Genomic DNA, 25,368 nt, shown 5'->3' on the forward strand with positions numbered 1-25,368 from the left:
CACGCGCCCGAGCCCCGCTCAGCCCCGCCCCACAGCGCCGCGCACGCGCCCGAGCCCCGCTCAGCCCCGCCCCACAGCGCCGCGCACGCGCCCGAGCCCCGCTCAGCCCCGCCCCACAGCGCCGCGCACGCGCCCGAGCCCCGCTCAGCCCCGCCCCACGGCGCCGCGCGCGAACCCGAGCCCCGCTCAGCCCCGCCCCACAGCGCCGCGCACGCGCCCGAGCCCCGCTCAGCCCCACCTCACAGCGCCGCGCACGCGCCCGAGCCCCGCTCAGCCCCGCCCCACAGCGCCGCGCACGCGCCCGAGCCCCGCTCAGCCCCGCCCCACGGCGCCGCGCACGCGCCCGAGCCCCGCTCAGCCCCGCCCCACAGCGCCGCGCACGCGCCCGAGCCCCGCTCAGCCCCGCCCCACGGCGCCGCGCGCGAACCCGAGCCCCGCTCAGCCCCGCCCCACAGCGCCGCGCACGCGCCCGAGCCCCGCTCAGCCCCACCTCACAGCGCCGCGCACGCGCCCGAGCCCCGCTCAGCCCCGCCCCACAGCGCCGCGCACGCGCCCGAGCCCCGCTCAGCCCCGCCCCACGGCGCCGCGCACGCGCCCGAGCCCCGCTCAGCCCCGCCCCACAGCGCCGCGCACGCGCCCGAGCCCCGCTCAGCCCCGCCCCACGGCGCCGCGCGCGAACCCGAGCCCCGCTCAGCCCCGCCCCACGGCGCCGCGCACGCGCCCGAGCCCCGCTCAGCCCCACCTCACAGCGCCGCGCGCGACCGAGCCCCGCTCAGCCCCGCCCCACAGCGCCGCGCACGCGCCCGAGCCCCGCCCCACGGCGCCGCGCGCGACCGAGCCCCGCTCAGCCCCGCCCCACAGCGCCGCGCACGCGCCCGAGCCCCGCTCAGCCCCGCCCCACAGCGCCGCACGCGCCCGAGCCCCGCTCAGCCCCGCCCCACGGCGCCGCGCACGCGCCCGAGCCCCGCTCAGCCCCGCCCCACGGCGCCCCGCACCTGAGCCCCGCTCAGCCCCGCCCCCTCACTCAACCCTGACACCTAAGCAGCCGTAGGCCCCGCCCCCTTGCCCAGCTCCTCCCCGCAAACTATCACAGGCCCCGCCCCTCCGCTGTGCGTTCTGTTCGGCCAACTGGCGGACACAAAGCCCCGCCCCCTTCTCCCACAGGCACCCGCGCGCCCCGCACTTTCAAATCCAAGCCCGCCGCCTCACGAGCCACGCCCACCGTTCTGGGCGTGGGAGCGGCCATGTCGCCGCCCGCGCAGAAAAATGACGTGTACGGCAATTAGCCAATAGTCGCCGCCGGCTGTTGGCGCGAGAGGACGCGCGCCGCCGGTTGCGCGGGTCGGGTGGAGTGACTCCCATCGTCCTTTTCGTCCCCTCAGCGCTGAGCGGGACGGGGCTAGCCCTGCCCCCTCTCGCCCGCCGCTGGCGGCTCCGTAGCTAGGCCCGTCCCGCGTGTGCCGGCGCCGCCCTGCCCTGCCCTGTTCGCGGCCAGGCCCCTCCCGCGGCCGCCACCCGCGCAGACCGGGCTCCCCCCGGCATCCCGCTCCATCCTCCCCAGGGCCCTCCACAGCCTCCCTTGGGGGGTGGTCCCTAGCCTCGCTCAGTGCCGCCCGCCTGCGGACAACGGTGACTAGCTCCGGGTAACGTCCCTAGAGTCACGTGTCCGCCCCCCCCCGGTCCCTCCGTCACAACGGCTGGGGGCTGGGCCGCTGAGCGGCTTTCCACGGAGACCGCATCCTCCTTCCGGCCCCCCCGGCCCCCGAAGAACAGCTCCCCGGGGACCCGCACGGTAAGCCTCGTGGTGCTCCGGGCAGGCGTTCCCCGGTGCCTGTGTGACCTGCCGAGCGGCTGATCCCGAAGCCTGCCCCAGGCGGGAGTGCCCCAGCCAAACCCGCCTGGCGGTGGGGCTGCGTCCGCTTGCACCCAGCGCCTCTTGGGGCCAAAACCCCACTAAACTCCAAGGGAAACGGGAGTTTGATCTGAGGAAAATGGGAGGAGTGAGGGCAAAGCCGAACGACAGTGGGTCCCTCGGCGCTCTCAGGTGCGGTGCCACACCGTGGTCTCCATGGTTTTGCCCATGTTTATCATAGGAAATAACTGTGTGAGAGCTGACCTCACTCTGTCTCTGGATTCATGACTATTTACCTATTTATCCACAGGCAATAGTCATTGAGCCCCAGAAAGAGAATGACTAGTCCAGTGACTGGGGCAGCCGCCTGGGAGGTGGGAGAGCTAGTGTTTAGGCCCCTTGCTCTAATCACTTTGTCATTTAGCCTCAGGAACAGCTTCAACAGGTGACACTAAAAGAGCCCCACATCAGAATATCCCACAGCTTGGTGGTTAGAGCACTCTCCTGAGAGATAGGATTTGAACAGGGGTCTCCCTTCTTTCCTGCTAGCAGAGAAAGGGGAATTAAACTTGGGTCTTCCACATTCCAGGTAAAAGATATAAGGTGGGTGCTGTTCCCTCCTCCTTCAAGTGGATTTTGGGTGAGACTTGAGCTAGTAGGTGTGCTCAGAGGCTCAAACTCTAGGCTGCCTAAGTTGCATGCAGTGCCTATCTTCCCTGGGTTTGTGAATCTCTCTGGGGCTTAGGGAGGCAGTAGTGTGAAAGCCCCAGGAAATTTTTACAGCAGAAAGATGCTGAATGAGATTTAGGTGCCTACAGGCAGCAGCCAAGCAGGAGTTTTGTGGCTTGCAGTGATGTGTAAAACTGGGACTTAGGCACCTAAGTTACTTCAATCACACCCAGTAATTCAATCACACCCAACTAAGGCCCTGATCCTACACCTTTACAGTCGATGAGAACGTTGCCATTGACCTCACTGAGCAGAGGCTCAAGCTGTTAGTGAGAGAAACCTGGTTAATGGAGGTTTCAGAGTAACAGCCGTGTTAGTCTGTATTCACAGAAAGAAAAAGGAGTACTTGTGGCACCTTAGAGACTAACCAATTTATTTGAGCATAAGCTTTTGTGAGCTACAGCATCCAATGAAGTGAGCTGTAGCTCACAAAAGCTTATGCTCAAATAAATTGGTTAGTCTCTAAGGTGCCACAAGTACTGCTTTTCTTTCTGATTAATGGAGAACTTTTGTACACATATTCTGGTCAGGTGTCAACTGTGAACTGTGCAGCTGAATCTCAAAAAGCTGGCTGCCACAAAAAGACTTTATTCAAGAGATCTTTACTGTATTGTGAAAATTTTTGTATCCACTAGATGGCACTAATAAGCTGTACTGATAGGATAAGTTTCAGAGTAGCAGCCGTGTTAGCCTGTATTTGCAAAAAGAAAAGGAGTACTTGTGGCACCTTAGAGACATTGGCTAGTTTCTTGGCTACAAAGGAATACTCAGTATAAAGGATCACAGTCTATACAGCTGGGCTGAAATTCTGGCTGTGTTTAAGACAATGGCAAAAGTCCCCTTCACTTCAAGGAGGGGACAGAATTTCACCCCAGGTGCATTAGATGAATAAGACCTGGGCAAGAGGCTCCCTCACTTTTTCAGATAAAGGCAGACAACCTTTGTAAATTTCTGCACCAAAAATCTGTATTGGTCTTTGGTGGTGCCCTCATTTATAAAGGAACTGCTTATGGTCCTAGGCAAGTACCTGAACTTTCACCTGGGGCCTTTGTACACAGTGCTTGCTGCAAAAGGGTGGATTTATGAGCACTGGGCCTACTGATGACCTCCAATGCCTGTAGTTTCCCATTAGTGTGGCCAAGCTGTTGCAGATTGAGATCTGAGTTAAAGGCCTCTTCCCAGGTGTTTCAGCAAAAAGATGCAAACAGTGCTCACAAAAGCCTGGCATAGCAGTTTGCAAGATAATAGAGGCACTACAAAACTCAGGGCTGGTAGGCAATGCTCTTTCACCTAATGTGGACAAGGCCTCAACTTAGCTTGTTAGTCTCCCAACACACAGTGCATGCTCAGAAAAGCTGACTGACAATATAGCACAACATCAGCTCCTTTCTACACTGTAACTTTATCTAATTCCTGGGGCCTGATTTCCCTTTGCCTAGCACAGGGGTTCTTAAACTGGGGGTTGGGACCCCTTAGGCGGTCACAAGGTTATTATGTGGGATGTCGTGACCTGTCAGCCTCCACCCCAAAATCTGCTTCACCTCCAGCATTTATAATAGTGTTAAATATTTAAAAAGTGTTTTTAATTTATAAGGGGGGTTGCACTCAGAGGCTTGCTGTGTAAAAGGGGTCACCAGTACAAAAGTTTGAGAACCACTGGCCTAGCACCATGAGTTGTCATTCGCACCAGTGCAAGCGCATGGGAAAAGCGGTTCTGAGGTGGTAGCATTTTACACCCATGCTATGCTTGCTTTGCACAAATGTAAATGAGGACCCAAAGTGCAAGGCAGCAGGGAGGCAGGCCTCTTGTGTCCTTTTTCTCTCTCCCTTTCCACTGCATTTTGTTTCCTTCCATTCTTCCCCAGTTCCTTCTGGCTACTTCGTTCACAAGCTGCCTTTGTTTCCTCACTACTTGTTTCTCATGTGTTGATTTCCTCTTGCACCTTCTTACACTATTGCAAGCACTGAGCTACAGTAGATTAAGAATGGAAAGCCCCTTTGCTCCCCCTGCCATGTGACAGAAAGGTCCTGCTTTTCAGCAGACATTCCTAGTAAGGTTGCTCTAAGGCTGTGCATTTCTAGTATTTCATTACCCTGCAGAGGGAGGACTGGAGATTTCTACGCTGCAGCTGGATGTGTAATTTACAGCTCAGGCACACATAACCGTGCTAGCTCTGATTGAGCTAGCATGCTAAAAATTAAAAAGTAGCCCTGGTGATGGGAGGAGCTAACTGATCTAAATACCTTCCTGTCTGAACAGGCTGAGTAGCCCAGCCAGCTGCTTATGCTGCTGCATTTTTATTTTAGGGTGCTAACTCTATTAGCACTAATGCAGGTATGTCTGCCTGAGCTGGCAATTACACCTCCAGCTCCCAGATAAATGCATCCTTAGTTCCCTGCTTTCTTTCAGCTTTCTTAGTTCCCTTAGAATGCCTCAATCTGTCCAAGAGGTTTTACAACTGCTAAAGTGTTAAAACTGCATTGGCTCCTCCTCCGTCCTTGGGAATGAGGTGGTGATTTCTATAAAAAAAGAGAGTGCAGAGGGTGTGGTGGTAGCCAAGGCATTGTTCATCATCCTGAAGCAAAGTTTAACTTTTAAATGTTTAGATCAATAGGAAAGCAAACGCAAGAAAGGTGAAAGGTCCACACTAACCAGGTTTTAGCATGTACTAAAAAAGAATATTAACATACTTCTGAACAATATAATTTTGATAATGCTCAAGGAGAAGGGACTTTGCTCAGGAGAATGCAAATGGGATGTGGAGCCTTTCACCATTTTTGGTTTGAATTCAGTCAGCACTGGATAGGGACTGTAGGTTGACTAAAGTTATTGGATTTCAGCCTACTTCCTAGTAAACATCTGTCCACATAAACAAACACCACAGCAGGTAGCAGATCCTTTCTTTCTTGTACTAATCTGTCTCCCATTACACCTCACAATCTTTAATATATTTATTCTCACGGCACCCCTGTGAGGCAGGGAAGTACTATAAGCCCCATTTTATAGATGGGAAACTGAGGCACAGAGAGACCAAGTGCCTGAGTCCCAGCCCAGCACCCTAACCCTTGGACCATGCTCCCTCCTGAGTCATGGTAGAAGGACAGAGACTGAGTAGAAAAGGAGGCTGAACTAAGTTCTTACCTATAGAGGTGGAATTTCTGGAACTAGATGAGGCATGGTAACCACGTAGAGGTATCATCATGAGTGGTAGTTACTTGGAAACTGTAATCTATACAAATCACTTATTCATAGCTCCAAAAGTAACCTATTATATATCCCTGATTAGTGCTTCTCAAAAGTAGTACTAAATTACAGGCTGCTTAGAGATTCCTTTTGCCTTGTGTGTTTAAACTGCATGATGATACCAAGGCTGTGCTCAAGACTGTGACTAACATCCTCACACTCAAGACAGGACTGGCAAGAAAAATAACTGACTTTTTGAACCTGAAAAGTTAAGTTACTTCTCAAGGTTACAGTTAAACAACAGAAATTCATTGCTGAAACCAGGATGTAACTTGCTATTACAACCGTAACTGCTACTATAATAACCCAGAATAGCAGGGGAGGTGTGAGCTGAAGACACAGCCACTCGCCCATTATACTGAGAAATTGTGCCAGGCAATGTTAATCACCAGGTCAGCTAAAGCACAAAACACAGTAAGGAGGGGAAATACATTTTTAACTCTTGAGAGCAGCTTGCATTTTCAAGGTGATGCTTGTCAGAATCGATGTAGCAGCATTCATGAGCTGCAAGTGTGTTTGGATGTTTGTCCAAGTGAAGTTGCTGGGAGGACAGTTGCATTCTTTGGGGGGCCAGTTAACAAATATGTGCTATATACTCATCTGTATTAGCTGAATGGTGTTATTCACCTGGTAGTCTAAGGGTTACATAAAATCTTCACTGGACTTTAGGAGACAAGGAAGGCCCTTTGCAGAGATGTGCTATCTGTACTTTTGACATTTGCAAATAGTACTCAGCACCTGGCAAAATACTACCTCACTTCTATCTGCTAAAGCATGACTTTTGGATAGATGCAAATTCTCTTGAGATTGCACATTCCCTCCCATTCTCCATAAAGTCAGTTTTCTTTTTCATTTGTGCATCTCACTTTGCAACTTGTAATACCATCTGGGCTCCCAGTGAGGCAGCTGTATGGCTGAGCTGCCCAAAGAAATTAACACCGAAAACTGCCTAGAAATTTCACTGAGGCGACAAAGTGGGAAAAAAATCTCAGAAATAGGATTCAAACCAGATTGCTCTCTGTAATGTGTTGTACCTGCCCAGAAAGCCACTATCAAAATAATTCAGTTTGTTTCTTCATTAGGAAGAAACGCAGCGCAACCCAGAACTCCCCACCTTCTGTAGCTCTGTTTTGTGGTGGGAGTTGTACAATGCAAATGCAGTGCTCCTTAATGAGCTATTTTTCAGTGAGAAGATTCTTAAGTAAACCTGAACAATTTTGGCACTGTGTTTGAATCGAAGAGTGAGATTTAACTCATCTTGATCTAGGAAATTCCTTTGATTTTGAAAAGTAAACCATGTGTAAACAAATCGCAATAATCAGTAAAGGCAGATTTGCATCTCCAGAGCTGAATAAACCCATACCTCAAAAACTTTAAGGGATAGGTGGTGTACGTCAAGGCTAAGGTGCATAAGCTATGCCTGGCATTGAAAAGAAGACACATTATATACAGGGACAGGGATTTCTTTTAATGAAAATCTGAGTACATATATTATTCCAGAGTCTAGTTTTAAGGCACTTGTGCCCAGATCTTCACAGGTATATAGGCTCTGGTGCCTAAACACCTGTGAGGATCTGGATCCTGGTCAAAAAACAAATTTTTATTTAAACCATATGATTACAATAGAATAGAAGTTCAAGGTGCTTTGTTAATTTGTTCCATATTTATATCCCACATCTACAAAACAATGACTTAAATAAAATTAAGAGAATCATGGCCTATGTCCACAGTATGTAACAAACGTGCATATCCACAGAGGGGAAAAAAAGGCAATATGGCTAAAAGTCATAGGTGGAGAGTGGAGTAATGAAACAATGTGCAGGTTAGACATGTACACAAATCTGTACAGAAAGCATTTGGTTCACTACAAGATTGTGAAAAGAAAAGGAGTACTTGTGGCACCTTAGAGTCTAACCAATTGTGGCAACAGACAAAGAGAATTTGTAGTCAATGCAAAATCTTATTTCCCTATTTAAAATTTCCTGGTAGCCCTTCAGTTTAAAAAGAGTGTAAAGGTAAGTCAGGATGCTATATCAGCTGCAGCAAAGGCAAATGTGATCTGGTAAATACAATTTTATGAGCTAATGTTGGCCAATAAGATGTTTGGAAGATTCCATTACCATTGCTTTTGTTCTTTGTTAATGAAGCCAACATCAGTAAATCTGCTCCGTTCCCCGTCTTTCAAATGTTTTGCATATCTCTAGCTCCTACGTGACCAGCTTGCGTGAGGAGCAATTTCAAGAGGAGGAAGGCATATGGCTATTTGGAAGCTTCATATCCTCCAGCATTCCAAGGAAAGAGATAAGTACATTTTAAGGCCAATCCTGCAAGCTGATCCACAGGGACAAGACCCTATGAACCCCTAATGACTTCAGTGGGGCTTGTAAATGTGACTGCCTACCTGCACAGAACAGCTTTCAGAGCAGAGCCGCAAGAGTATTCAGTGAGTGACTCTCTCCTTGAGAGGACTATGGTCCCTCATCCTTTAAAATGTTTCATTAATGTCTTACTACGTGATTGCCTACAAGCTAGAATGCACATTTTTAATTAGGCACCAAGATAGTGGTGAAGTACAGAGTATTAAGTGCAAAACTCAATTCAGCCTTCCTTTAGGGCTGCAGCCAGCACCTCCATAATTTAATAGGAGATCAGAAAAAAATATTAGTACTTTACCTATTAGTTGGAAAGTTTCATTGTGGCAAAGTCGTCTATGAGCATATTTCATTTCTTGCAAGATGTAAAGTTAGTCCTGAGCCCTGCCAAACGGAGGTTACCTCAGAGCAGCAATACCTACTTCAGGACACATCTTCAACAGCTTGACTAATTTATGGAAATCATTGCAAGGAAGAAGAGGCGCTGAGGATTCACAGTTAATTGCAATACTCACTTGGCATGAAGTGTTCTGATCTTGCTTAATGGGTTACTTTTAAAATGATTTTAGTAGAGTTGTTTACATGACTTTAGAAATTCACAAGGTTTCTGGCTCCTTATGACTGAAATACAAGAATATGTGCATACTTTGTACATACCACTACATAAAGGTTATTGCTATGAATTTGGCCCCTTCTGGACAGAACAGTTACATCAATAAATTTGTAACCTTTGTATCAGCTAAGTTCCATTGGTACTTTTATGTTAAGACACACATTGTGTAAGAACAGAAGATATGGCTTTGCCCCACTCACCAGAGCAGATGATGAATGAAGAGACTGTGGCCCCAAACCAGCAAACCCTTACCCACACACTTAACTTTACTCACCTGTGTCATCTCAGAGGGACTGTTCAGGTGAGCAAAGAAGCACACGTGAAAGTGTTTACAGTATCAAGACTTATGTTGGAAACTTGAGGTTACTCCAGTACAAAAAAGTCCATTGTTCTCACAATATAGTAAATAGTTTCGTTGCTTTTATGTGACTTGTGCAGTCCTCATAAAAGGTTGTTTTTCTTCCCCAACATTAATCTTCATTACTATGGAGGCCATTTTACAAGTGTTTGAACAAGTGAGTCTGTCGACTCTGTAAAAAGCATTTCTGAATTATTTCTGTTTGAAGAGCACTTTTTTAATGGTTTTCTTTAATGGTGCTGGAAGAAACATAGGATGGGCATCTTTTGGAGTTTTAATAGCCTTCTAACTGCACACTTGTAAGGGAGAGAGCGTCTGGATCTCTAGTCCTGGGACATCACAGGCCCTCCCCATGGATCAAAGGGGGTTACAAGGGCATGCGGGGGCCTCACTGCTTTTTTTGCACAGGAATGGGCAATGCCCTGGAGAGATGTGGAGGAAGCTCTGAGGATTTTCCATGGAAGAGGGGGATCCTGCTTATTGTATTTCATTAATACTGCAGTCCCTAGTGACAATAAAAATGACAGATTAATCTAATATGCATATGTACAAAGGTCACTCTCTGTAAAGTATGCAACACAGGCAAAGTGTGATCTAAGAATGCATATTTCTGAGGAGTCAGATTATACACAAGCAGTTTGAGATTTGCTTTCATGTTTAGTGACCTGGTATCAGAATCCTTTATATGGCTCAAGAGCTCATAGCTACCCTTGCTATAGGCTATTGCTCTAATATAGACAGATAAAATATGTTACTCTGATCCTGGGCCAAATCCTGCAGCTCCCTGAAGCCCACAAAGTTTAGCCTTACCCTAACCCTAAATTAGATTTGCAGTAGGATTGCAAGTTTTGGCTCAGTGACTCCAAATGGTGCACAATAGTGTAGAAATTACTGTGGCAATCACTTAACTATTTGATGTAGCTACTGCTTGTGAAGCACTGACCTATGCCCAATTACCGACAGAGTATATTCTAACCTCCTAATACCCAAAAGGGAGCAGGAAAATCTTCATGTACCAATCAGTCCACTTCCAGATTAGCACTCCCGAATGCCTGGTGCCAAGGTAACATACAAATTAAACAGTAATAATGTAAACTCTGAAACATTTAAACTGTTATAAAAGACCATGAATATTTTTCTACAGCTAGTTTCTGTACCCCTTATTTTTTCCCTATCCTATTCTAATTATTTTCCTTAAGTAGTTTAAAAGTGATTTTCCTTCCCCTTGTTCCCGGTGGAACATGCAACAAAGCTCTAATCACACACCTTGCAGAGAATTCTTTCAATGGGAGTAGAATGGAAAGACAATTTAGCATCACTGTAGCACTAGAAAGGGAGGGATACTCCTAAAACATGATTTTAATCTATTACATTTATTAGCTACTGACCAGGAAAATAATTAAAGACGAGCTTTCATGCCACACAGAGCTCTGTATGTTTGACTCTGTCTCTTCCACCAACAGACATGTCCAATAAAAGATATTGCTTCTTTCATATCCCAGGACCAACATAGCTACAACACCACAACAGACAAAGAAAATTATCTATTCAGGAAGCCCATGCATGGAGTCTGCATCCCCTGCCGGTAAAATTCAGCAGGGGCTGGCCCTGTGTCTACACGTGAAAGGGATATTTGGAAGTGGGGAAGCCATTCCCTGCCTAAAACAAAAGCGATGCTTAGCAAGTCATGGTGGCTACTTCAGCACCAAGATAGCAGCAAGAGAATTACACCTCTCATCACCCCTGTCGCTGCCATTCCTGAGCCCCCATGAGGCAGGGAAGCACAAGTGTCCCCATTTTGCAGATGAGGCTCTGGGGCACAGGGAGGTGAAGTGCCTCACCCAAGGTCACACAAATTCATTACACTGTAACAACTCCCAGATGTTGCTCACTTTTTCTGTTCTTCAAAATGTGAGAGACCCTCAGTGCTGACGAGCTGTTGTGGGATTGTTCACTCCACACCACTCTGAAGGGATTAAGGTGGCTTGGAAGGAGCTACTTAACCTGGTAAACTGCACCTGGGAGACCTGAGCTTGACTGATAAGCACCCACTGAATATGGAGTCCACCTAGGCAGGAGTAAGTGGGGGCTTGTATAAAGCCAGGAAATGAGAGCAGAAGGTGCTACAGTGTGGAGGTCTGCAGTCACTCTCTGGGAGCAGAGAGGTGGTGAGGAGGAAACCCAGGGGTGGAGCAGAAACCTTGGGATCCTGACCCTGAAGAAAGGGCTTACCCAGAGAATGAAGAAGAAAGCCCGTGGAAGATGGAGTAGGAAATGGCAGCAGGGGATGGGACTGTGCAGACCTTGGCTGCTGCTGATAGGGTTCCTAGTGGAACCTGGAGTAGCACCAGGGTTCTCCTACCAGCCACGGGGAAAGTGACATAGTCTGGAATGGGAGGACTGCCTGGAATGGCACCCAGACAGCTGGTCCAGTGAGACTTTGTTACCCCACAAGGAGACAACTATAGTGACCTGGCCAGGGCACCAAGAGACAAGGAGGAAGCACTGCTACAACAAGAGAGCAAGAGGGCCTGCAGTGCAAGCGAAGGAAAGGAAAGGGAAGTCAGACCAGGCAGAGCTACTCCACAGATGCAGCCACAAGGAGACACCCCAGCAGTGAGTGAACCTGGGTACTAGCCAGTTCCCTAAGAGTTTCAAAATATCCTAAGGCTAAATCCCCATGTAGATGGGTAGGACGGATGACCTTGTGGCTAAAACTCAAGAGTACTGGATTTCAAGTCCTGCCTCTGCCACAGACCCCTTGTGTGATCTTGCTTCTGTTCTTTCCTTTTCCCCAGTTGCCAGGTGCTGGACTGAGGGCCTGAGTGGCACTGGTGGAAAGAGAGATGTAGTTGCTGTAAAATGCAGAGTAAGTGACAGCTGCATGCTCCATCCCTATGCAGCTGGGACATGAGGCAACATGGGCTTACAGGAGGCTAATCAGCTCCAGGTTCAGATGGGTGCCGAGATCCATGTTACCGAGAAGGGAGTAGGTGCTGCTCTTCAGAGGTAATTAGGTGCTTCAATGCCATTGATATCAATGAGAGTTAGGGACCTAAAGACCTTTGAGGATCTGGGCCTAGGTTCATTGAGTTGGGAGAAGACAAGGGAAAGTCTGGGACCCTTTGGACCCCAGATTGACTGTTTTGAGCCAAGTGTGGTGAGGTCTAAAACCATGATCAGGCACCAAACCAACTGTAATGAAAAGAATATGGCAACTTGATTGTGATCCATTTCACAAATAGTGCACATACAATATACACTGCAGTATATAGCATTGCTAAAAAGACACCACTGTTGCAGCTACCTGAACTGGGATAACCAAGTCAGATTTAAGTTGTGGCTTCCCCATCATTGGATGTGTTTAAGAACAGGTTGGACAAACCTCTATCAGAGATAGTCTAGCTTGGTCCTGCCTCAGGTAAGGGGCTGGACTTGATGACTCCTCAAGGTCCCTTCCAGCCCATATGATTCTAAGTAGAATGAAAAATTGAAGATATACATTCACTGACTATTCTCCAAAATGGCAAAATGTATTATAAAATCTCTCCCCATGAGTGTCTGGGAGCAGAGGGGGGGAAGTATTGCTTCAAGCATTAAAAACATCACCTACCTCAACAGTCATAAACATTTTACTAGCTGTTTATTTTTAATGCAGCTAGTGGAAACCTAAAAAGGCTGCTATACATTTTCCCTAAAAATAGTGTGAAAACACTTAGTTTTGGCAAATTCAGTCAGGTACTTGTTCAGAAGGTTCTTAAAATATGATGCTTCACAGTGTGTATTCCATGGTTTCCAAGGAAAGAGAAGGCAGCTGTATACCATGGTCTATGATAGATTATAGAGTATGTTGTGAGAGGAATCATCATTTTGTTCTCTTAGGAGTGAGCAGAATTTGATGATAGTCCATGAAAGAGCTGGATGGTTGGTTGTTTCTCTGAATTTCTTTTGGAAAGAGACTCAAGACCTTCCTATGAAGATGCAGACTGCTCGGTTTTGTATTTCTGGTAGGCATCTAGTATTTCTGCGATGACGTTTGGATCATCCAACGTGGTGATATCTCCCAAATCACTGGATTGGTCAGCGACTATTTTCTTCAGTACCCTTCTCATAATTTTCCCAGATCGCGTTTTAGGAAGGCGTTTCACAACCTGAAGAGAAGAACAAATACACTTGCCTTACAACTTTCATCCTGATGAGAATGTTTGAATGAACCCAGCCTTGAAATGATCCCATTGCATATCCCCAGTGAGATTCCTGGGAACTGCTTAAGAGCTAGGCATGGTGGTCACTGTCCAGGAAGAAGGAATATAGTGATGTTTATTTTTTTATTAAATTTTATCTGATTTTTCTCCTTTCTTTTTCCAATTTTGGCCCAGTGGGAGATGCTGGGTGCTCAGCACTTTTGAAAATCAGGCTACTTATTCAGGTGCTAAACTACGGAGTTAGTAGCCTAACTATAGGCACCTGTGTCTAGAAATCTTGCACTCAGCACTCTCATAAATCTCAGCGTGGCTTACAAAAGCAGGTAGGTATTATTATCCCTATTTTATAGATGAGGAATCTAATGCCCGGAAGCCAATGCCCGGAAGCCACCTTCTCAGGACCACACAATACTTTAAGTCAGTGGCAGAGCCAGAAATACATCTCAGGTCTCCGGATTCGCAGTCCCATGTCCTATCCACTGTAGTCTGCTACCTCCCGTGTACAGGCAAGGGTTAACATTAACTGATAAGGTCATAGGGATGGACCTGAAGGGTTACTATTTGTCCATACTGGCAACTGAACGACTAAACTTTTGTCTTTCAGTGGTGTTAAAAAAAACAACTCTGAAAAACAAACGTGCCAGCGACAAGCACCAGTGTGAACAGTGCTTTGTCGGCAGCACAGAAACGCCGCTCGTTGGGGGTGGAAGTTTTTTGTCGCCAGGAAAGCCAACGAACAGTGGCTACACTGCACGACTTTTAACAGCACAGCCATGTCGCAAAAAGCTGTGTAGTGTAGACATAGCCTTTGTCTGCCTTCTGTAGGATAGCTCCTTTCCACAGACAGGCCACACAACCTGCCATACGACTGCTCTGTTTTTGGATATATATGCTGAAAACAGGTCAAGGGGTCAGAAAACTGAAGAGCATTAACTGCTAATCTGTAGGGAAAGGGAACAGTATGATCAGCCATGGACTTTACTCTGGGACTGTCTGGGAATCCTGAGAACACCTGATGGCTCTGGGAATAAGTCTTTAAATGCCTGGGTGAGATGAGCATCAGTTGTGGTGCAAAGTATGCGTTACTTCATCTTTGGCTGTACTACAACCATAGCTTTGCTCTTATATGTTCCAACCTTTCCCTTAAATTTTGATTTTTTTTTAACCACAGGGATATTCCATATACCTCTGTATTCCCATCAGTGCACCCCTCATTCGGATTAACTGTACTGTGGGTCTAGCAGACACAGAGGCATATGAATGCAGCAGGGATGCTGTATTAAGATGGAGGCAGAAAATAGCATACATTTTAAGCAACTTGGCTGTTTGTACATGCTTTGAACAGGAGGAGCCGGATCCAAGCCACATTGAACAAAGCTCTGGCACAGGGGGGAAGCAGAAGTAAAAAAACTGGTTTGAAGCCCTCTTTGTGCACTCCAAATTCCTAGGGTTGGTTCAGTCCTTGGCATAAGTAGAACAGCCTCAGGGCTACTCTAAATTGTACACAGCTGCAGTGGCCCCCCAGGAGGCTGCTTTGCAACCAAGGATTCCCAGGTGCACTAGCACTCCGGCCATCCCCCTTTTCCTGCAGCCATGCCTCTGATGTACTCCAGACACGAGAGCCTGGAGCGGCGGCTTAGGGCTGCTATGCCAGTTCTGCACCACAGAGGGATCCCTCATCCATCTGGTTAACCTGGCTTTAAGGCTGCTCAGCCAGGGAGGAACAAAGCAGCGTTACTGGGGGCAGAATCAGGCCTGTTAAGTGGGTTACAGATCTGATGTCTTGCAATGGTAGCCCCCAGACACTTACCAGAACATGATCAGGCACAGCATACTTTGCGATCTTGGAAGCAACAATAGATCTGAGTTCTTCTTTAACACATTCTATATGAGCTGTGTCTTCTTTTAACACTATGAAAGCAAAGGCACCTGGAAGGGAAGTAAACAGAGGGCATGTACTGTACATTAAATCGTTGTTGGAAAGGCATTCATTTCAGCAGGACTGCATGCATAAGTGCTGTTTCAAATGCCTGTAGCAACTGTCAGGTTTAGGGTCTGCTTTGGTCACTCTGAGTAGTACCTCACAAAGCAGGTGCTTCAAAGAAAACCAGCAGCTTACTTACACAGTAGAGGTGACTAAGAATGGCAGAATCAGGTCCTTAATGATTAATGTGCTTTGTTTTGGAGTCCCTGGGTCAGATTCTGATCTCAGTTACAATGATGGTAAATCTGAAGTAACTCCACTGAAGTCACCAAGCATAAATGAGATTAGAATCTGACCCATGGAGGTCAGGGTTCTGGATTCTGTTTCAAATTATTTTCTTGAGAACAAACCTTTATTTTCATTTACTAAAATGGAGTCAAACACTACAGTAAAACACTATCTCCTTATAATGATAAGGGTTTAAGGGCCTGTCCAGGAAACACAGGGACATCCAGGAAAATTAATCCAAATTAACTAAAGATGTGCATTTGAACTGGATTAGTTAAACCAAATTAAACCCCTGTGTGAACACCCTCATTTGGAATAAAAGTGGCCTGAATTTGGGTTAGCTTAATTCAATTCCAAAGTGAATTAAGCAAAACCAAGTTAAAGTCACTTTAATTTTGAATAACAGCATCCACACAACAATTTAATGTAATTTAATTAACCCACTTCAAATTCACACCTCTAGTTGATTCAGATTAATTTTCCTAAATGTTCCTGTGTAGACAAGCTCTTAGATAATTTCTCCCTCCCTGCAAACGAGGAAATTAATGCACAGTGAAGTTTCTTCACTTAATCCTTAACTCATCTTGTTGTGTCTCGGTATATGGAACATAAGACCAATGAGGGGAACCTAGTATCTAAGATCCCTGCACCCCGTAAGCATGAGTTATGGAAGCGTTGCTATTTTACTGGCCCAGATTTGCTTTCACTTACAGGGGTGCAGCTCCCATTAACTTTAAGGAAGAGCATGACTTAGGTCTGGTCCATGCTACAGACTTATATTGGTATAAGTACGTTTTCAGGGGGGTGAAAAATCCATACACCTGAGCGACAGTTATCCTGACCTAATCCCGGGTGTAGACAGCGCTATGTCAACAGGAGAGCTCTCTCCCATCAGCTTAGTGTGTCTTCATTAAGGCACTACATTAGTACAGCTGTGCTGATGCATCATTTTAAGTGTTGACTTGCCCTTAGAACAAAAAGGGACCCAATGATGTTATGCCAATATTTTAACAAGGGGCTCCCACAAATATTTTCCGTTTCAGTCTGCAATACGCTTCCTGGTGCAGAGATGCAGGATTCTGCAGAGATTACAGATGAGGAAAGGACGTGGTTTCCAATTCTTTTTTAAATTAAAAAAAAGGCTTTCTCTGAGTTAAATAAGCAATGGTGACTGAATTCCAGCAGGAATAAGACTAATCTGGTCCTTAGCTTCATTAATGGGGGTAGGGAAAACTGTGAAGAGAGAGATTTGAAGATGGCAAGATTCAGGGTCTGGTGCTTGTCAGTTCTAGAGCCCTCCACTAAGAATGCCTATCCCTTGGCTTCTGCAGGCTTCCCTCTGGAGACTTCAAACTTTAATGTCTCTGTTGACATGAGCTGTCACAGTGAGGTGCAGAGAGAAAGCTGGCCTTTGATTAGCTAGGTTCTTGCCCATTAAGGGCTTTAAGTATCAAGAGTGGATACTTGAAATGGATCCAGAAGTGGATAGGGAGTGAGAGCAGAGAACAAAGTATCAGTGGCTAATTCAACACGTCACAATCTCCCTTTCAAACTGCCTGCTACTCTGTGTACTAGCTTGGCAGAAAGTTGAGGGAAAGGTTATAAAGGAAATTAACCATCTGCATATTTCCATTAAGGACACTATTTTACACACTTACCTTCTCCTTTGATCTCATGGGGGTAACCAATCACAGCTGTTTCAGGCACAGCCGGATGTTCATCCTTTAAAAAAAAATGTAGCAAAATATAACAGCCCCCTCTTTCAGGCCATGTTGGGTATGACTACACTGTAATTAGATATCTGCCGACTCAGGCTCGAGGGGCTGAGGCTAAGGGGTTGTTTAATTCTGGTGTGGATATTCATGCTCGGGTCCCCCCACATCACAGGGCCCAAGCCCAAATGTCTACACCACAATTAAACAACCCCTTAGCCCGAGCCAGCTGGCACATGCCAGCTGTAGGTTTTTAATTCCAGTGTAGACGTACCCATAGGGTACAAGAGCCTATGCTAGCTCTTCTAGGAATTGTAACAAGTTGCTAACTGTATGTGAAGTTCTTAATACCTTTCCTACTTTTCTGAGCCTTCTGTAAGCGCACAGTACCAAAAGGCCCATCTAGCCCAGTATCCTGTCTTCTGACAGTGGCCAATGCCAGGTGCCCCAGAGGGAATGAACAGAACATGTAATCACCAAGTGATCCATCCCGTTGCCCATTCCCAGCTTCTGGGAAACAGAGGCTAGGGACACTGTTCTTGCCCATCCTGGCTAATAGCCATTGATGGTCCTGTCCTCCATGAATTTATCTAGTTCTAGTTATCCTGTTATAGTTATCCTGTTATAGTTTTGAACCCTGTTATAGTCTTGGCCTTCACAACATCCTCTGGCAAGGAGGATTATAGACTATTATAGACATGCATCGGACGAAGTGGGTATTTACCCATGAAAGCTTATGCTCCAATACGTCTGTTAGCCTATAAGGTGCCACAGGACTCTTTGCCGCTTTTACAGATCCTGACTAACACGGCCACCCCTCTGATTCTGTTACAGACTTGCCACATTAATGGTGTGTTTAATGAAATTAACAGGAATCATGTGTGCCTGTCTCAGAGCAGCATTTAACCCATTGGTTCAGATTCAAAAGGGCCCTGTTTTAAAACAACTGAATAGTATTTTCTGACATCCCTTTTGGCTAATAAGAATAAATCCAGAAAAAAATGGATTTTGTCTATATGTGGGATTAGTCCCTGTGCAGCCAACCATTGCCAGTGACCGGAGCAGCCACACTACTGCAAAGCCCAAGTACGGAAAAAGCTGTGGTTTGCACTAACTAGGCCTCTCCTTGCTTGAAATGAGCTTTTCTTGCCTACACATGGGTTTGCACTGACGCAGCCCCACTGACTGCTGATCCACAAGTACAGTCAAGGCCTTGAGCTTCATTCTCCACTGCTTTGCACTTTGGGTGGTAGTCTACACCAAACCAAGTGCTAAGCATCTTTCTTATATCCACTTGTCACTGGTGTAAATCTGTGCAGAAGGTACAGGACAAGGCAGTGGAGAAGTGGGCCTCAATCTTCCAACAGATGGAAGAGGCACTGCCATGCTGAATACAGATCTTTATTATATGGCTTCATAATACTGACTTAGTCTGCCCATGATTCATAGTTAACATTGACAATATTTCTACACTGATAGAGCATATATTCATCCTAAATCAAAAATGGGTTATGCTATTTTAAATTTGATTAAAATATGGAAGAAATCTTTGTCTTAGCTGGGCTTCTCTGAAAAGGAACCTGCATGAAAATATGTAGTGGTAATCATATTAGGTCTTCAAAAAGCTATCATCAGAAGTTTGCACTAAGAGATTTATTTGTAGATACGATATTACAATCATTCCTGCAATGTAAAGATGATTTTGGTTTATCAGATTTCACATCTGATTAATGTTTGCAAGTGAGGGACATAACATGCAAATAAATGCTCAGATCAAGCTGTGTATAGAACTGCTTTGAGAGATTGTCTGTTCAGTTCTGTGGCTACCATGGCCTCTCGTCTAAATGATGGGCCAGATCGTCAGCTGGTGTAAATTGCCATTGCTCCGTATTTAATGTTGGAGAAGGTTACAAAACATGTTCAAATAGTATAGCTAGGCCTGAGACACAAAGGTGAGAACAAAATGTTAACTCCATCAGAGCTACTGGTGGGGGGAAGCTAGAGGAGAGTTTTGAAGCCCGCATCATCCAAAAGTAAAACAGCAATGGTATGAAGTCACTGATGTATCCTGAAGAGATGAAACATGATTCAGATCTTATCAGTTCAAACAAAGAAATTGCATGTAGCCCTTCACTTTGATATCCTCCATAAAAACTATCTTACCCCTGAATGAACTTCATCCATCCGCCCTTCCATGGTTTACATAACAAGATTGTTTTCTTCAGCATAACTGCCATGTGTATTTAGTATCAAGGGTGTGTGTAGGTGAAACATATAGGAGAAAGATCAGGGGTAGCAATGTTAACCCTTACACATAAACCAATGGGCTAGATCCTCCCGAGATGTACATTGGCATAGCTCCTTTAAAGTATATGGAACACTTCTGATTTTTACCAAATGAGAATCTGGCCCCATGCATGAAAAGCTTTCCTTGGGTATTGAAAAATTACCATAGCATCTTCAATCTCTGCAGTTCCAAGCCTGTGACCGCTGATATTTATGACATCATCCATCCGCCCTGTTATTTGGTAATACCCCTCTGAGGATCTATAGGCACTATCCCCTGTGAAATAATAACCTGTAGCAACAAAGAACACCATTACCTGTGATCAACAGCAGCTAGTATAATAATTCACTATCAGTATTTGTGATTATTTTTATTATTACTTTATACTTTTATCCCCTTTCAATCACAGATCTTTACAGGCACCAGTTAACTGAGCACACAGCACTCCGGAGGGCAAGGTTTTGTTACACCCACTTTACAGATGGTAATAGCCACCCACTTCTAATTAGGAATTTGTACCCTGGATGAGGCACTGGACTGGAATGCAGGAGATCTGGGCTCTATACCCAGCCCTGCCACAGCCTCCCTGCATGACCTGAGGCAAATAATTTATTCTCTCTGTGCCTCAGTTTCCTGGTGTGAAATGAGGATAACAATCCTTCCTTTCTCCTAGTCAGTGTTCCGTCTGGTCTGCTTAGGCTGTGGGCCTCAGCACCATGGAAATACAAACAATAATGATAATCAAGCATTCTGACAAAATCCAATGACTCCTGCTGTCTCTCCAAAGGAGAAGTTAACAGCCCCCTCACCAGCACCCTCCTCCCAGGGCCCCATAAGGCATTGACACCCTTAGCACTCTGCACCAGTCACTACTGTGGGGCTTCCCTTCACACACACTCCTACAGGGGATCACGGTTTAAGAGCCGGATGAATTAACTCCCTGCAAGACAGTGCAAGATGACCACAGAACAAAGATATTTTTGGTGGCACGATAATAAGAGGATATTTTTGGTCAGTCTTATTTTCGCAACAGAGAAAAACAACTTTCTAAGCAAAACAAGTTGGTTTGTAACAAATTCATCACTCCCAAAGACTTCACTATTATAATTGTGCTACAACCTATGATCTCTGGAACTTCATTGCACCGGCTGGAAAAAGAGCAGATCCTTTGGTCTAAGAGTACATCTACACTGCAGAGAAAAACCCGCGGCTGGCCCAAGCCAGCCGACTCAGGCGCATGGGGCTCAGGCTCTGGGGCTGATTCATTGCTGGGTAGATGTCTGGGCTAGGGCTGGAGCCCAGGCTCTAGGACTCTGTGGGGCGGGAGGGTCCCAGAGCTTGGGCTGCAGCCGGATCCCAGACAGCCACACAGCAATGAAACAGCCCCGCAGCCCGAGCTCCACAAGTGCCAGCCACAGGGCTTTCTTTGCTGTGTAGACATACCCTTAAAGCACAACTGCATTTAAGCAGTTTTGATTCCATCCAGTAGAGGATACACAGTAAAGATACACAGTAGCCAATTACTAGAACAATATCTCAGAAAAACCGTACAATATAGCACTGCTAAAAACCCGCTGGGTACTGACATTGTAGTCCAACATTCTTCCCTGACACCATCCTTACCTGGATACTTTTTGAAATAAGTATCTATAAATCTCTGATCATCTCCATAGATGGTTCTTGCCAGGCCAGGCCAGGGCTGTGCAATGCACAGAGCACCAGAGACATCATTTCCTTCTATAACTCTTCCCTGTTGATCCAAGCACAGGAAGGATCATCAGCCCAGATGTTGGGAAACATCTCAGATTAAAGGAAAGTAGCTGGTTAGTACTATCTAGCTATGTTGAGCCAGATTCTGATCTTACCCCAGTTTTACGTTGACTTCAAAGGTGTCACTCCTGTTTTACACCAGGGCAAGTGAGAGCCCTTCATATTCTGCAGATTCACAGACTCAGTGTCTATTATTGCAATGGTTTATTCTTAATGTTTCTCACTCACATTTTGGCAGCAGTTGAACATGGGGGGGGGGGGAAATGTACCCACTAGAGGAATTACTGTGCATTAGAATCATAGAATATCAGGGTTGGAAGGGACCCCAGAAGGTCATCTAGTCCAACCCCTTGCTCAAAGCAGGACCAATTCCCAGTTAAATCATCCCAGCCAGGGTTTTGTCAAGCCTGACCTTAAAAACCTCTAAGGAAGCATTGTCTATGTCATGCTTTCATCATTCATGTACACAAACAACAGAGCATGTGATTCTATGAATAATACGCTATTCACACAAAAGGAAAGATAGGTGACCCCTTGGAGTGCAAAGAACAATACAAGATTCACAGAACCCCACTCTTCAGCATTATGAATCCAGGATGTGGACCAAACTGGTGCCAGAGCGGAGCCCAGCTCAGTGGCAGAAGGGCCGGCACCTTCTTCAGCCAGGAGCTGCCGTGGCTGACTCCGTGCCCAGTACAGGCACAGGGCAGCCCTGAGTGCCTTTGCAGCAGCACCACATCACCACTCTCCATCCTCTCACCAACTCAGCCCTGGGCCACAGCCTCCGGTGGGAGAGCAGTGTTCTTCCTAAGCCACCTCAGCTAGGCTGAGGGGACTGCTAATAGCTCCAGAACAGCTGTTGGCTAGAGAGGCCAAGGTCCCTCAGAGCATCAGTAACTCCCATGACCCAAACCACAGTAGTGCACTTCATTCCCTTCCTCTCCCTCACTCAGGAAGTTACTGCAGCTGTCACATCACCCCTGTTATCTGCCTGTCTCAAACAGATGTTGTGAAGATGAGTTAAGTATTGATGAGTTGTGAAGATGAGTTAAGTGGACGAGAAGCTGGATATGAGTCAGCAGTGTGCCCTTGTTGCCAAGAAGGCCAATGGCATTTTGGGATGTATAAGTAGGGGCATAGCGAGCAGATCGAGGGACGTGATCGTCCCCCTCTAGTCGACATTGGTGAGGCCTCATCTGGAGTACTGTGTCCAGTTTTGGGCCCCCCACTACAAGAAGGATGTGGAAAAATTGGAAAGAGTCCAGCGAAGGGCAACAAAAATGATTAGGGGTCTGGAACACATGACTTATGAGGAGAGGCTGGGGGAGCTGGGATTGTTTAGTCTGCGGAAGAGAAGAATGAGGGGGGATTTGATAGCTGCTTTCAACTACCTGAGAGGTGGTTCCAGAGAGGATGGTTCTAGACTATTCTCAGTGGTGGAAAAGGACAGGACAAGGAGTAATGGTCTCAAGTTGCAGTGGGGGAGGTTTAGGTTGGATATTAGGAAAAACTTTTTCACTAGGAGGGTGGTGAAACACTGGAATGCGTGGCCTAGGGAGGTGGTGGAATCTCCTTCCTTAGAAGTTTTTAAGGTCAGGCTTGACAAAGCCCTGGCTGGGATGATTTAATTGGGGATGGGTCCTGCTTTTGAGCAGGGGGTTGGACTAGATGACCACCTGAGGTCCCTTCCAACCCTGATATTCTATGATTCTATGATTATTCTTCCTGTTTTACAGCTGAGGAAACTGAGGCAGAGAGGCTAAGGGTCAGGTTGGCAAAGGTATTTACACGCCCAAGATACATATAGGTGCCTAGCAGGATTTGTGAAAGCATCCGAGCAGGTTTAGTACCTAAGTCTTGTTGATTTTAGTGGGTGTTAGGTGCCTAACATACTTAGGTGCTTTGGAAAATCCCACTAGGCACCAAAATACCTTTGAAAACCCGGTCCTAAGTGACTTGCCTAAGGCTATACAGCAAGGCCCCAAGTTTTCAGTCAGGCCTGTGTGGGTAGGCCCCTCAGCCCATGCCAAAATCCACTGTGGCCTATGGGGCACTGCCCACACAGATCAGGCCCCAAATCAACGATACAGACTGGCCTGGAGCTCAGACATTTTGGGACTTCACCCTGTGCCCAAGGTATTAGACAACACTGCCTCACCACTGGGCAATGAAGATCTTCTCACTGTGGGAAAAGGGGCTGCTAAAAATGGAAACATTTTGTCTAAGGTCACGTCCCCAACTTTCAGAATCTATATTTCTCAGCAGTATCAACGGATGCCCACAGACACACCGAGCCTGACTCCAACGGAGACTGCGGAGATCACAGGCGGGTTTCATTGGCTACAATGCACATTCAGCAAACATTTTTAAGGAGAACAATTCCCTACAAAGCTATAAGTTGGCTGTGTTCCCAGTGCACTTCACTCATGCCAGTCCCGTTGGCTCCAGTGAGACTATGCGTGAGAAAAGTTACACACATGTATGAGTGTCTGCAGCATTGGCACTTACATTATACAATCATCACTATCACATAGGAGCCAGTCCAAAAACATTACCTTGCTACTCACCATCGGCTTTCTAACTAGAACACTTAAATATGCATGAATATGGCTTGATTCCCTCCGGTATCATTGGAACAGATGAGGCACAAAACATTTTCCATCTCCTTTTCCTACATGCTTTTGGCATTAAATAGTGGAATTAGCCTGACAACCCCAAAAGCAGCATCTCCGGCAGCTCTTTCCCTGCCTTTGCACCATTGCCCCCAGTGGCAGAGCACAGTCCCAACTCACGTTCTCATCCATCAGTGCCGGGACAATCCCAAAGAATGGTCTCATTGCCATAGCAGGAATGATGTCAGCTCCTTCCTCCGAGGGCCGGGGAGCAATGCAGATGCCGCCTGTTTCTGGAAGAGCAGCGGGAAAGTAAATATGCCGGGCCGACACACTGGAATGGCAGGCGAGGCTGGATTAAAGCAAGTACCTACTTTGCTCGGCTACACAAGACCAGCAAATCACAGGCACCCTCCCAGCTAAGAACGCTTTGATTGTTGCAGTGAACATGATGGTCCCAGGAAACGAGCGAGACAAGGCAGGGGAGGGGATACCTTTTCTTGGACCAACTGCTGTCGGTGAGAGAGACGAGCTTACACGGAGCTGATCTGAAGCAGAGCTCAGGGTAGCTCGAAAGCTGGCCTCTCACCAACCGAAGTTGGTCCAATAAAAGAGTTTACCTCACCCACCTTGCCTCTAGAACTCTTTGAGGCAGAGATGAGACTTTACCGAACAGTACCCACAGTATACACATTTTAAGGGGAAAACACATTTCCTCTCCATCTGCTGGACAGATAGTGCAGAGTACAAAGTCGGGAAAGGTATGAGGTCAGAAATGATTTTGAGAATCCAAACAGCGGCTGCTACATCATCATATTCTCCTTCAAACCCACCGGTGCCATGATGCCTACAAAACACTTGGCAATGGTTAGCCACTGGTGAGCTGTGACTACTGCTTGTCGCACTCTTCATAACTCTATCGTTGTTGCCTTGTGCTCACCCCATCTGCCACACCCACCTGTTGTGGCTCAACAAACTTCGATTGTAAGCTCTTTCGGACAGCAGCCACCTTTTGCTCTGTTTATACAGTGCCTAGCAGGGTGGGGTTCTGGTCTCCAGGTTACCATAACAACTACATTGGGAGAATTATTAATATGTGCATTCCTTTCCTCCTCTTCTCTCTGACTTTCTTTCTGCATATTCTTTTCTAAACACTTCACCACTAAGTTTGCTCTCCTCTGAACTCTGCACATCTGTATCTTTTGAACACCAGGATGTCCCAAACCATTAACTGAAGGTTGACTGACCTATCCGTGCAAAACATCTGGATGTCTTGGACCTCGTAAGCCACACAAAAACAGACGTCCGCATTTATAAAAAGACGACAGAGAGAAATAACGCAGCCCAGGTAAGCAGCTGGCCTCAGGTGCAGAGCAGCATCACCGTGCACTGCATCGGGGTA

At 46.8% G+C, this 25,368-nt stretch overlaps 1 protein-coding gene and 1 long non-coding RNA gene across 6 annotated transcripts in view; one reads left to right on the plus strand and one right to left on the minus strand.

Moving 5' to 3' along the window:
- The first annotated feature begins 1,353 nt into the window (after positions 1-1,353).
- On the plus strand, positions 1,354-11,656 carry LOC140909799 (uncharacterized). Its single transcript, XR_012158356.1, has 2 exons — positions 1,354-1,792; positions 8,030-11,656. It is a non-coding gene; the product is annotated as an uncharacterized lncRNA (long non-coding RNA).
- Positions 9,441-25,368, minus strand: part of ACSS1 (acyl-CoA synthetase short chain family member 1) — a 79,607-nt gene continuing 63,679 nt past the window's right edge. For 4 of the 5 annotated variants that reach the window (XM_073339935.1, XM_073339933.1, XM_073339934.1 and 1 more), the window contains 6 exons: positions 24,147-24,259; positions 21,208-21,334; positions 19,748-19,875; positions 17,244-17,307; positions 15,184-15,302; positions 12,795-13,319 (listed from right to left, as the gene is read on the minus strand). In XM_073339935.1, coding sequence (XP_073196036.1) covers positions 13,140-13,319; positions 15,184-15,302; positions 17,244-17,307; positions 19,748-19,875; positions 21,208-21,334; positions 24,147-24,259 — 731 coding nt within the window. In that variant the 3' untranslated portion in view covers positions 12,795-13,139. Of the gene's footprint in view, positions 9,674-12,794; positions 13,320-15,183; positions 15,303-17,243; positions 17,308-19,747; positions 19,876-21,207; positions 21,335-24,146; positions 24,260-25,368 lie in introns of those variants that run through there. The other variant, XM_073339936.1, reaches the window with a different exon arrangement.

This window comes from Lepidochelys kempii, chromosome 3 (genome assembly GCF_965140265.1).
Source record: "Lepidochelys kempii isolate rLepKem1 chromosome 3, rLepKem1.hap2, whole genome shotgun sequence".
NCBI classification, from domain to species: Eukaryota; Metazoa; Chordata; order Testudines; family Cheloniidae; genus Lepidochelys; species Lepidochelys kempii.